This window comes from Ictidomys tridecemlineatus, chromosome 4, assembly GCF_052094955.1.
Source record: "Ictidomys tridecemlineatus isolate mIctTri1 chromosome 4, mIctTri1.hap1, whole genome shotgun sequence".
Taxonomy (NCBI): domain Eukaryota; kingdom Metazoa; phylum Chordata; class Mammalia; order Rodentia; family Sciuridae; genus Ictidomys; species Ictidomys tridecemlineatus.
Window position 1 is genome coordinate 16,924,404 of NC_135480.1, and position 12,737 is coordinate 16,937,140.

Genomic DNA, 12,737 nt, shown 5'->3' on the forward strand with positions numbered 1-12,737 from the left:
AATCAAACACCCTGGGATGATGCCCCCACACTTTGTGATTCTAGAAAGCCTCTAGAGGATTTCTATTTATGCTAAATGTGAAAAATATGTGGTAATAACTTTATTATTTAAAAATCAGCCTTCATTAGTATTATTCATGTGGAACTGAAATAAATATAGCATAAAGGAATCACAAAAATTGGAAAGGGAAGCAGAACCAAAGAGCACCTTGTTATGATTTGAAGATTTACACTAAGGATTGAAGAGAGCTTGACATCACCATTGGTGACCCACATTTGGTAGTGTAAATTGCTTTTTCATTTTACACCTTTCTAAACATGATACAAAATCAAATCACCATAGAATTTAGTAGTTGGACTGTGCCTTGACCAGCACAACCAGACTAGCAAGTTCCGTCAAGGGGCGATGGGAGATCGGAAGAAATAAGAATCAACACATGCAGATCTTGAAAATAAAGCTGCAGTCCATTGGAATGCTGCTCTCTGCTGGAGAAGCAAGTCTAAAGAATTACACCAGCAATCTTTATTATATATGTCTCCAAGTCAGATTAAAGACTATGCAAGCATTATCCTTTGTATTCATGAAAGGTTCAGAGTTAGCAACAGTATGAATCAATTTCCTCAATTACAATCTACAGTTGCAATGTGCAATGTTAGGAGAATTGTGCAGCTCTCAAGAATGTTCATTGTTTAAAGTTACTGAACTCGTGAAACATTGTTTTCTTAGCAAGAAGGTTCCTTCATTCCCAGGAGATGCTATGCCTGAGATTAAAGTCCAGGCTGATAAGATTCTAACATGGAGGACATTTCCCTAGCAACCTGGCATCCTATGCCTTTGCACAGAAACTTCCCCAGCCACCAAGTATGCCACAGCCGTGAAGTCATCAGAGACTACAATCTCAGACACTGGTCTCCCAGTCATTGTCACCAATCTCCACAGGACTGAGTCTTAACAGGTCTATATTTCATGATTCCATGTAGATTCCATTCTACATGATTCTGTAGAATTTGCTACAGAAGCTGAATTATGATATGTTCACATCGTCGTATTCAAACTTCAATGTACACTGCCCCTTGTGTATTTTTATGGGTGTTTTATTGAGACATTGAGTCAACTTTTATTCTTTTATTAGAGGTTTTCAAACAAATTTTCAATAACTTTATTGTGCTTTAAGTCAGGTATATATACACATATATATACACATAGAGAAAATCTAATGAGCTGACTAAAGCACATTAATAAACAGTTAAAGTATTAACAAAATTATATATATATACACAGACATAGAAAAAAATGATCTTATAATCACCAGTAATATTTCCATACAAAATATATTCTATGATACAATGAAAATTTTGTAATAAAAACTACATAGCCCCAAAATACAATCCTTTCTTTAAGATGAGCAAACTTGGAGAAGAGGAGGAAGTGTAAGCAAAAGGCAATGAAATGAGAGGTCTTGATGTGTGAGAAGAAAAATGTAAAAAGATAGAGACATGAGGCAGCAGCAGAAATACATCAGCAGATGGTCTTCTACATTTTCAGCTTTATCTGGATTGAGTGTCAAGATTTAGCCTTGGCCCCATGAGTTCCCACCCTCACTTGAACAGCAACTTGACACTTAGAGCATCTCTTAGGAGCAGGTTTTTCCCATAGCAAGGGGCCTGGGTGGGCAGAGTTTAAATATCCATTATTTTTCATACTGTTTTAATACATAAACTTCCCTTCAAAATTTGAGCATAGTAGTAAAGTCAGCTACTACTACTCTGGACATGTGGCATACTTTTTAGGTCAATAACAAAAAGATACTCAGAAAAAGACTTGGTAATTAAGTCCTAGCAACTTCCAATAGATTTTATAAACATAAATGTGTCAGGATTAGGCTTGTACCCAAAGCAGAACTAAATCTAGGAGAGCTCAAAATTAACAAACATCCCACAAACTTTCTGTGATTTTCTGCATTGATATCTGGTAGTGTCACTGTTGCCAGTTTCTGTAGAACAAAATTGAATTTTGAGAAACACTTTAAACACTGTTAGTAAAAATCAAGATGTCCCCAGCCATAGAAAGATATCTACTTAATTTTATAGCCACCTATGTGAGCTGAACCCCTGTTTTCTACCTGAACTGAAATACCAAAAGATTAATGAACTGACCTGAAACCAGAAGTTCTTGATTAATCCACTAAGAATTTCTTCTTAAGACTAATGAAGTTGAGATACTTCTGTCCACAGTGAGCAAATATGACTTAATAGAGCAAAATGCTTAAGATTGTTGTGAAAGTGGGAATGTTTCAGTGATCATGCCAGTAAAATGGATTTTAAAAAGAAGCACCTGAAAGTTGAACTCATAGTCTGAATTCTGCCAAACTCCAGCTTTTATACATGTCCCCAGACTATGGAAATAGGGACACTAGGGAATTTTAATTGGAGTGGGCTGCAAAAACATGAAATTAGTTAAACAGTCTTACATCATTGTGATAGCTGTGTTTTCTTTTGAAGCAATAGGGATAATTACATTATGGTATTCACTCCATTAACCACTTTTGGGTATTGAATTAAATAATGAAAGTTCACTCATTGAAGAAAAAGTGGACTTTAAAGCTCTGAACCATAACTAAAAATAATATCCCATTGTTTTAATTTGCCTTTCCGTGATAATTAATAATGCAGAACATTTTTTTCATAGAAATGTAGGTTATTTGCATGTCTTCTCTAGAGAATCATCTACGCAAGATCTTAATCCAATATAAATTGTGATATTAAGTCATTACTTGTTATTGAGTTCTAGGCGCTCCTTACATGTTTTGGATGTTAGCCTCTTATCAGATATAAAGTTTGTGAATATTTTGTTTCTATTTTCCTCTCTGAAAAACCTCAAAGATAACTTCTAACATTAGCTACATTTATTTAGGTATTAAACTTCGATTTAAATTATATTTTTGAATTAAACTCTTTTTTATAGCTCTATTTTATTTTATTTTTAAAAAAAATTTTATTTGATACTGAGGATCGAACCCAGTGCCTCAATGTGTTAGGTGAGTGCTCTACCATTAAGTCACAACCCCAGCCCCTGTATGAATTCTTAATGTCAGTTACAATATTTTTATTCTTTTTATATATAATTATTTTTAATAAAGACACTATTTATCTTAGTGTCTAGTTTTCTAAACATTTTTAAATGTTTCATTTTGTTTTATCTTTTTTATTGTTTAGATATTAGGTGTCCCTCAAACACTCATGTGTGAGACAATACAAGAACTTCAGATGTAAATGATTGGATTATGAGAGCCTTATCCCAGGGACCACCTGGGTATACCTACAGGCACCTGGGTGTGGGTGAATGAGATAGTTCACAGGGGACCTGCCTTTGGGGTATATATTTTGTCTCTGGAGAGCAGAGCTTTCTCTCAGCTTCCTGATTCTAAAGTCCTGAGCTGCTTTTTCTACCACACCCTCTGCTAGGATGTTTGTCTTCCCTCAGGCCCAGCCAGAGTAAAGGCATTGTCTGTCTGTGGACTCAGAACTCTGAAACCATGAACCCCAAATAAACTTTTTCTCCTCTATATTGTTCTTGTCAGATCTTATGGTCACAGTGATGAAAACACTGACTAAAATAATCTTATTTAAGGAATGTATTGTTGATGTATAATATGTTCTGAAGAAGTTTTCATGATTTCTAAAGGTTATTGTATTTTATTTAATAGGCTTCTCTCTCTCTCTCTCTCTCCTCCTCCTCCTCCTCCTCCTCCTCCTCCTCCTCCTCCTCCTCCTTCTTCTTCTTCTTCTTCTTCTCTCCCTGACACATATTTATTTAGTAAATCAATAATTAGATACACATGAAAGGTAGAACAGAACGCAGATAGATACACATTAAAGTAAGAATGCAGATTATCTCAAGAGAGAGACATCTTTTGGAGTAAAGCAAGAAATACACATTTAAGGGAGAACTGGTGCCATCTTCAGAGAAAGAAGCTCTGGACTGAAGCATAAAAATACACCCAAATAAGATTGCAGATTCTCCACCTCCAGAAGTAGAGACTGCCCTTCTCCTATCTTTTGATGTGCTTCGCAAACTTTGAAAGTACTGAACATTATGTTCAAAACTCAGGTTAAAGATAATTTGAGTTCTCAAAGGATTTAATCAGGACAAAAATTTTTCTACTTCTAGTATTTATTTAGAGCACAGGCACTCTAGTACTCTTTCATCCAACCTCGAAGCCTAGGGTTTCCTGGCCCCTGAAATGAGTCACATCTCTGTTTCAGTGCAAGTGTGGACGATCATGTGACACTTTTTATACCTGTGGCATCAGTTCAGGGTCTCAATCTGGAAAATTTTCAACTTTGATTACTCTTTAAATTTTACCCTTTTCCTATATATGTCTAAAGTTTCTTGCATTGTCTCTTATGTGAGCTCTTGGGGGGATACCTCACATCTAAACCAGAACCCATAGAGAGCCAACAACTCTAAAGATGATGAGAGAGATTTGAGAAAATCCATACTCACAGCAATGTGCTAGGACATAATGCTTTCCTGTACTGCATAGCATGAAACAGAGACACATAAGGTTACTGGCAGTTTCTGGAAAACTAATTAATTAAACTTTTAAGCCACTGACTATGGAATGGTTTTGAAGAGTTGCTGAGTCAGTAGCTTATGGTAACACTGAAATCACAGACATGGATGCTTCCTTCATAACAATGTTGGCATTTTTAGAGCAACAGGACAAAAGCAATATTTTACTGAGTGAACAGCACGTGACAATGGGATATAGGTATGAGTAAAAATGCAGCAGTTAAGGAGTGTTGATGCTGACTGCATCTCTGCTCTTCTGGAATTTGCTAAGGTTGGTTAATTTCCTGTAAATGCTCATTCCAGAAATAGGGTTGAAGGAATACTCGCTCTTTGTGTTGTGCTTCTCTCTAGGTGAAAGGCATAAGCTTCAGGAAGAAAGAATCAACCATGAGGAGATATTTAAGGCCTGTTCTATGTACTAGCTTCCAACACATTCACCAACCTCACACTGTGTAGGGTGAGTCACAGGGGAAATGTCTGTCTACCCACAAGATACATGTAGGCAAAGAGAGCACATAATGATGAAACCTATATCATTCACCTCTACCAAAACCTCACACTTTCCACAAAAATGACATATGTGAGGAAATTCATAGAACAAAATACAAAGAATTAAATACACTCTTAAACATGGTACAGTAGAAATTTTCCCTCACTTCAAGGTAGAAAAGTAAAATATTAAATAATTATAAAATCATTTTTTAAAAAGATATATTTGAGTTAAATTTAACTTTCTCCTTATCAAAGGATATTAATAATTGAAAAAAATGCAAAATATAAAAAGTTTTCATGTTGTAAAAAGGAATAATAACCATAATGTACATAAAATAATTTCAAAAAGAAAATAATTCAATGGGTTGGTAGCATGGCATACAAAGACAATTTGGAAAAAAATATATCCATGCAAATATTAAAATCTTCCCAACTTCAGTAACCACAAATATTTAATCATGTTCTATAATGAGCAAATTATTAAATTTCCAAAGGCCGGAAAATACTAATAGCTAATGGAGTAGATTATAACATTGGAATATTCAGACACTACTATTTATTGTAGTTTAATATGTTCTCTTTGAAAGTTTGGACTTACATATATGTGAACAATACTTCTTACTATAAATCTCATTGTCATCAATATTTCTGAACATTATAACCATATACATGTACTTATAACTGAAAAAAAAAACAAACAAACTTCATAATTGTCTGAGTAATAGAAAAGTACCTGAAACTTTTACAACAAAAAGTTAAATAGGGACAAAATGAACAAATTCTACATATATATGTAAAATTTTGAATGATTTTTTTCCTAAAGTCATAGAGTAAATAAAGTATTATACAAGAAGTAAGCCTTATATGATTATAAAGTATGCAATCAGGAAATATCATTTACTATTTTGGGGGATGTATCTTTAAATAGATAGTGAATCTCTATACCAAATGCAACTTTATTGTAAAAGTCTTAATTTTGTCTAATGCAGGAGCCAGAGGAAATAGCTAGGCATTTATTTTTATAGTGCTGGAAATAGATTTACTCTGATCTAGTTGGGAGTTACACAGTTATTTTCTTAAAAAATGCGCACCTGTATGTCTTAAATTTTAAGTGCTAACACAAGAGAGGAAAATGCCATTTTTTCAAAGAGACTGATTTTCATTTTATGTATTACACAAAATGGTTAGATAATTCTAACCTAGGGAGGGAAATAAACAGATTGCATATTTTACAAAACCATGGATAATCTATGAAAAGTAAAGAAAAAGGAAATTGGGGTAATTTTATATTAACTACTATAAATCAAATGTATTATTATGATAGTTTTGAGAGCAGAGAAGTGAAGAAATTCCCTATTTTGTAGATGTAAAAAAATATGAGTTATTGGCAGATACATAGAGACTGTGTGAGAATCGTTAAAATTTTCCAAATGGTTTAAGTAACTAAGTAGATGCAGATGTCATTGATAAGGAATAGATAAGTTGATGGTGAGAATGTGTAAACAAAGGTAGAGTTTTAAAATTATAGTTTAGTATCATTGAAAATGGATATAAGTAGAGTTAGAAGTGAACTGGTCTTAATTTTTGATATCACTACCTCAACATTTATTGAACTGTAACATATTACCTTTATACTTGAGGAAAATGAGTGACATATAGATAGTAGCTACTATTTCCATCATGTTTGCTTAAATCAGAGAATCATTTCATAATATAAACCTGATGTTCCCATTCTACTTGAAAAGTATAAGATGAAATGAAAAGTTATATTCTATAGAACTTGCTGAGTCAAAAGTGTGAGTTTCAAGCACTTGAAAATGCCTTCAGGTAAGAACATTTATAATGTGTGTGAGCTTTATTTTAAGAACAACATAAGCCAGGCAGAGTGGCACATGTCTATAATTCTAGTAGCTTGGGATGCTAAGGCGGCAGAATCTCAAGTTCAAAGCCACCCTCAGCAAAGTGAGGTGCTAAGCCACTAGTAGGACATTGTCTCTGAATAAAATAAAAAGAAAAGGCTGAAGATATGGCTTAGTGGTCAAGTGCCCCTGAGTTCAATCCCCAGTACCAAACAAACAGACAAAAACATAAAATTATGCCATAAGATGCAAATGCCAAAATAAATATTTCTTCATTTTTCCTTCCCTAGTGTTCAGTGAGGAAAGGTTGAAACATAATTGTTTCATAATTTCAGATGAAGTAGAGGTGAGTGCACTATATTTGTGAGAAAACACTAGGTCAATTTGCACACTGAAAACCACTGCATATTTAATATTCAATTGATCTAGAGTATAACCATATATTAACTTAAAGCTAAAGTACTATCAATGAGTATATGAAATTTTCAATATGTTTAGAACATAAATATCCTTTTTAAAAATTATGTTAGATGAGAATGCAGTTTGGAGTTGATGAGCCTCCTGACTGTCTCTTTCACATCTTTGTTCCTGAGGCTGTAGATGAGGGGATTCAGCATGGGGATCATGACAGTGAAAAGAACAGTCGCCACTTTAACAAGTAGCCAGGAGTTTTTGGAGTGGGGCACACAGTAGAGGAGGAGGATGATCCCATGGAAGATGCTGATGGCCATCAGGTGAGAGGTACAGGTGGAGAAGGCTTTGCGGACTCCACCCTTGGAAGGCATCCTGATGACAATGACAACAATGAAGACATAGGAGGCAAGGGTGATCAGGAGGCTGCAGGCCTCACTCAATATAGAAATGACTAAACATGTCATCTGGCTGAAGGAGGAATCAGAACAAGAGACGGAGATGATGGCAGAGTACTCACAGCCAAAGTGGTTCATGAGGCCTGATCCGCAGTAGGACAGTTGCAAAAGAGAATATGTGATTATCAAGGAGCAGAGGCCACCCCACATGTAAGTTCCAGCCACCAACAGGGCACAGAGCTTGTGAGACATGGCAACTGTGTAGAGAAGGGGATTACACACGGCCACAAACCGGTCATAGGCCATCACTGCCAACATGAACATTTCTGTAATCACACATGCACAGCCAAAGAAAAACTGTGTCATGCATCCATTGAAGGAGATAGTTCTGTCTTCCACAACTAAGATCTCTAACAGCTTGGGTGTGAATACACTGGAGTAGCAAATATCCAGAAATGAGAGATGGCTGAGGAAAAAGTACATGGGTGTATGAAGCTTGGGATTGATCCTTCTCACTACAATGATGCCCACATTCCCCACCACAGTGACTGTGTAGATGCAGAGGAACAGCAGGAAGAGGGGTGCCTGGAGCTGTGGGAATTCTGAGAACCCCACCAAAATGAATGTGGCCACAGAGCTCTGGTTTCCTGTGTCGTGTACCACAAGTACCATTATTCTTTGTGAAGATGTTGAGAGAGACACACACACAGAGAGAAAGGGAGAATAAAATTGAGCATCAGAACTGGAGCATTTGAAGAGGAAGAAGCTCTGCAGATGCTCAGTATAAACCAGTGTAAACAAATGTGGTCAATTTGCTTCCTGATTTTTCTGCTTCACTTTGGATTCTATTTAGAACACTCATTGACTTTTTATAACAGAAAATAAATTTTATCCTTCTTCAGCATTGCAGTTTTCTGCAAAACACAGTAGTACCTATCAATATTATTTCCTACAAAGCATTTGTAAATGTATGTGATGCTTAGAATGCTCATGATAAATATAATTCTGTAAAAGAAAGAACATATATAGCAAACTCAGGAAGCACTGGGCAGATCATACCAGGTATCAGTTGATGGAAGGGCAAATCATTTAAGAAGAAGAAATATGCTTAAAAAAGAAAAGAAAAAAAAAGAAAACCATAGTAGTAACCAGGCGAGGAGGAATATTCAGACAAACTGAAGTGTTTGGAGGAGGTTCATGAGAGGTCATGATTTCAAGACCTACTATGGCAACACAGCAAGATCTCATTTCAGAAACAAGCAACAATTAAAACAAACAAATAAAAACGTAATAAGCAAAACAGTATGAAATGTACTTTCCACACATTCACAGTTGTGTATTAATGGATTGAAATTTTACTTCTTATATGCATATTCTATTTTCAAAACTCATCAAATATCTAAGAGCATCTTTAAATGACCTGAACAACAACAACAACAAAATTCCACTGTTTGCCTTGAGATGTGGCTTAGTGGAACACGTTCTTGTCACTGTGAAGCTCTGGGTTCCACCCTCAGCACTGTATAAATAACAAACTCTACTGATAATTATGTTCAGTAGAATTATCACCATTTCATAATCTTTTTAAGATCATAAATTCAATATATCAAATCAATCCTAAGGAAATATCTGAATATATTTTTAATATATTCTTCATATAATTTTATAGTCTTATATGGTCTGTTTTTAGTATATAACCTAGAAAACATAAACATTGAATATTTATCAGCAACTAAAAACTACAAAAAAATGTACTACTAAAAATTAATACCTGATACAAATAAAAAAAAAAGCTCTTTTTTTTCCCATGGAATAAGTTGGTGGAGTACCCACGGAAAAACAACATAAAAAGATTGAAAAACTATGAACCCTATTTGTGTAGGCATCTGAAAATTTGAAATTTCACAAGGTGGAGTATAAATAAAAGGTTTATTCTGGAAATGAAGGTGGAGACCCATAAAATATGACATAACAATATTGAAAAAATATGAAACCTATTTGTGTAGACATCTGAACATTTGAAATTTCACAAGGTAGAGTATAAATAAAAGGTTTATTCTGGAAATGAAGGTGGAGATCCATAAAATATGATGGAGCTACCTTGTATTTATCAGAACTCTGACAATTATTTCTCTAGTTTGTAATAGCTGAGAACTTTCCATTAGATCTTAAGCTAATTTTCCTAGCAGAATGTCAGCTATACCACCTTACTGTCCATTACATACAAGATTGGGTGCACCTGGGTGATCACATATGTTGACCCAAAAAGTTTGTGTTTAGGCTCAGTCACTGAAATTACATGTGTTTGGTTACATCCATGAACATGAAGACTTTGGAGACACAATCTGCTAAGATAGCAAGGTAACGTGTGAAATCCTGACCTTAATTAACTAAGTGACCTTTCTAAGAATCAGTATGCCAAGATCAAAATATGATGTGATACAATTTAAAAGCTAAAAACTCATAATTGTTTTTATATATTTTGTACAGAATTCATTAGCAATTTTACTTTTGTTTTTTTTCCTTACAGTGAAGCTCTTAGCTCATATCCATGATCCTTCTTCAAAGCCTTATAGTTGAAAAAAATAATACATGTCTGTAAACATCATAGCCAATTCTATATTTAAATATTTATCTTAGTGTTTCATTGTCAATAATGGTATTTCTTGTGTTTTTAGACTCTAATAATTATGTTTATGTTTTGTGAATTTAAAGAGGAGAAAAAATAGATGATTCATTCTCTTTCATATATTCAAATATTTTTCATATATTCACATATATATTTCAAATATTCCAGATGTTTTAATTGGTTTGTCTGCTTTTTCATCAGTATAACTTTATATTTGTTTATACTTTTATTTAATTTATTTCTCACATGATTAATACAAATTGTTCATAAATTCCACTTAATAATCTTGGTGCACCATTAACCTTCCTAATAGTTGTCAGCATAAACAATTAGATCCACAAGCCCAGGTAATTCTATGGAAGCCTGGAAGCATTGAAGTCAGGAAACTGCTGTTATTTTCTACTTACTAAACAACTTTAAACTACTTGATACAAGCACAATTCACTATAGCAGCATAATTATTTCATGAGTTTCTGGTAAATTATGAACCCCAAGCTTAAGCATTTTGAATTTTGAGGTCAAATTTGAGGATTATGCATTACTGTTACATTTTATGCCTTGTGAATCTCCTCTGGTCTCCCATTGCTGCCTCCATGGTCTTTCATGGTACCTGGAGGGACCCTTGAGATCCTTCTTACCTTAATTCATTATTCTCTGTTTACTCAGAATCCTTCACTATAATTTCAGTTTCCCTTATTCTTACTGATCATCTATGATCATTCTGGGGTTCTATACCTTCATATGATTTTTAAAATGTATGAAACCTTTCAAAATGCTGTGTCATCTCTACTCTAGGAGAATACCTGCATTGTATAAATTATATGATTTAGTTTAATAAGTACAGTGGCATAAAGGATTCCAGACAACATAAAGGTTGTCAACTGACAATTATTTTGAGTGCAAGGTGTGTGTTAAGTATTTATTTGGTTATAAATTATCAGGTCCATAAAAATGCTCAGAGGGTACAATCATTGCTAAACTGTCATTTTGGTGATTATTTTGTGAAAGGAGTTAGGGTGTTCCTTGCAGCTAATTAAGCTAAGTACTTTTAGGACTTCTGGGATCATATATAATAACTACACATATATTAACCACACTTATGTCTTAGACACTGGATAAGAAAAAATAAAGGGTCTTGAGAATTTACATTCTATAGTTTTTAGTTGTAAATGACTTACTGTCCAGTCTAGGCCTCAACGGTCCACTCAATCCAGTTGTGTATGATCTTTGTTTCCCAGTTTCCAATCAGTGTTCACTGCTTTCTGCTCATGACCTCATGTCATGACTACAGTAAAGGCAGTCAGGAAAAAGTGAAAAGCGAAGAAATTTGAAAGTATTTTTCCTTCTTTTCTTCTAGTGTGATCATCTGTCATTTATCTATGAAGTCCTTTCAAGCCATCAGAATTCAACCTAGATATCCTTTCACCTTGACTACAACAGCATAGTTGTGATTGATAGCAGTTCATCTCAAAAGCATGAAATCAACAATGTTCTATGTGGGTCTTTATAATATCCTCAGGAAGTATTAAACACATTAATTTGTCACTAAATATAGTGCTCAAATCATATTATTGTTTTAAAATTTTACGCTATAAAAATAATTGTTTCCTGTAACTGTCTGAAATGGCCCCAAATTTTCCCCTAGTATTTTATAGTATGTCCTCCTGCAATAACAAGATCCTTAAGTAGCTCTTCCAAGAAAACTTTTCTGGTTATCCAAACCTCATTGTTTCTTCTGTCTCAATTTAAGGGTTATCCAAATATCACTAGTTTTTCTGGCTCTATTTATTTTGCACTTATGTTATTACAGTATTCATTAAATACTTGACACATTTTGCTATTTTTATCTGCATATTCATGTTTGTTCATAATATTTTTTCCTGAATTCATTAATGCAATGAGGACAAAGCTTACAATTAAAAACCTCTCATGTATCTCATACATTAAAGAACATAGTTTCATTCTCAGTAAAATGAGGTTAGGAACAATGAGAGTAGAGTTTGACACTTTTTACAGGTGAACTTTGTAGACATTTCTCTCCCTCAATCCACATAGATGTTTTTTTACCACAATTTTTTTTTTTTGGATTTTAATATACCCCAAAAGAAAGAAAAAGATGCCCAATACTGAAGCAACTCACCAAAACCCAGATTTTCTTAATGTACACTTTTAAATTGCTGGCTTTCTTGCAACTGTTAATGAGCCGATGCACAATCACCCTCTAAATTACAATGTTTCTATAAATTTTTATCCCTTTAAAGGCAATGAGTGACTCTTGCAAAATAGCCTTCAATGAAGAATCCAACTCATGATTTTTACCCAGCTGTTAAACATTTTTCAAGGAGCATAGAAATTTCTTTAGTGAAGAAACAG

At 34.2% G+C, this 12,737-nt stretch overlaps 1 protein-coding gene across 1 annotated transcript; it reads right to left on the reverse strand.

The window, feature by feature from the left end:
• Positions 1–7,447: 7,447 nt before the first annotated feature.
• LOC144376640 (olfactory receptor 1165-like) lies at positions 7,448–8,407 on the reverse strand. The gene has a single exon (XM_078044893.1). The coding sequence runs from the start codon at positions 8,405–8,407 to the stop codon at positions 7,448–7,450; it is 960 nt and encodes a 319-aa protein (XP_077901019.1).
• Between the last annotated feature and the right edge of the window lie 4,330 nt (positions 8,408–12,737).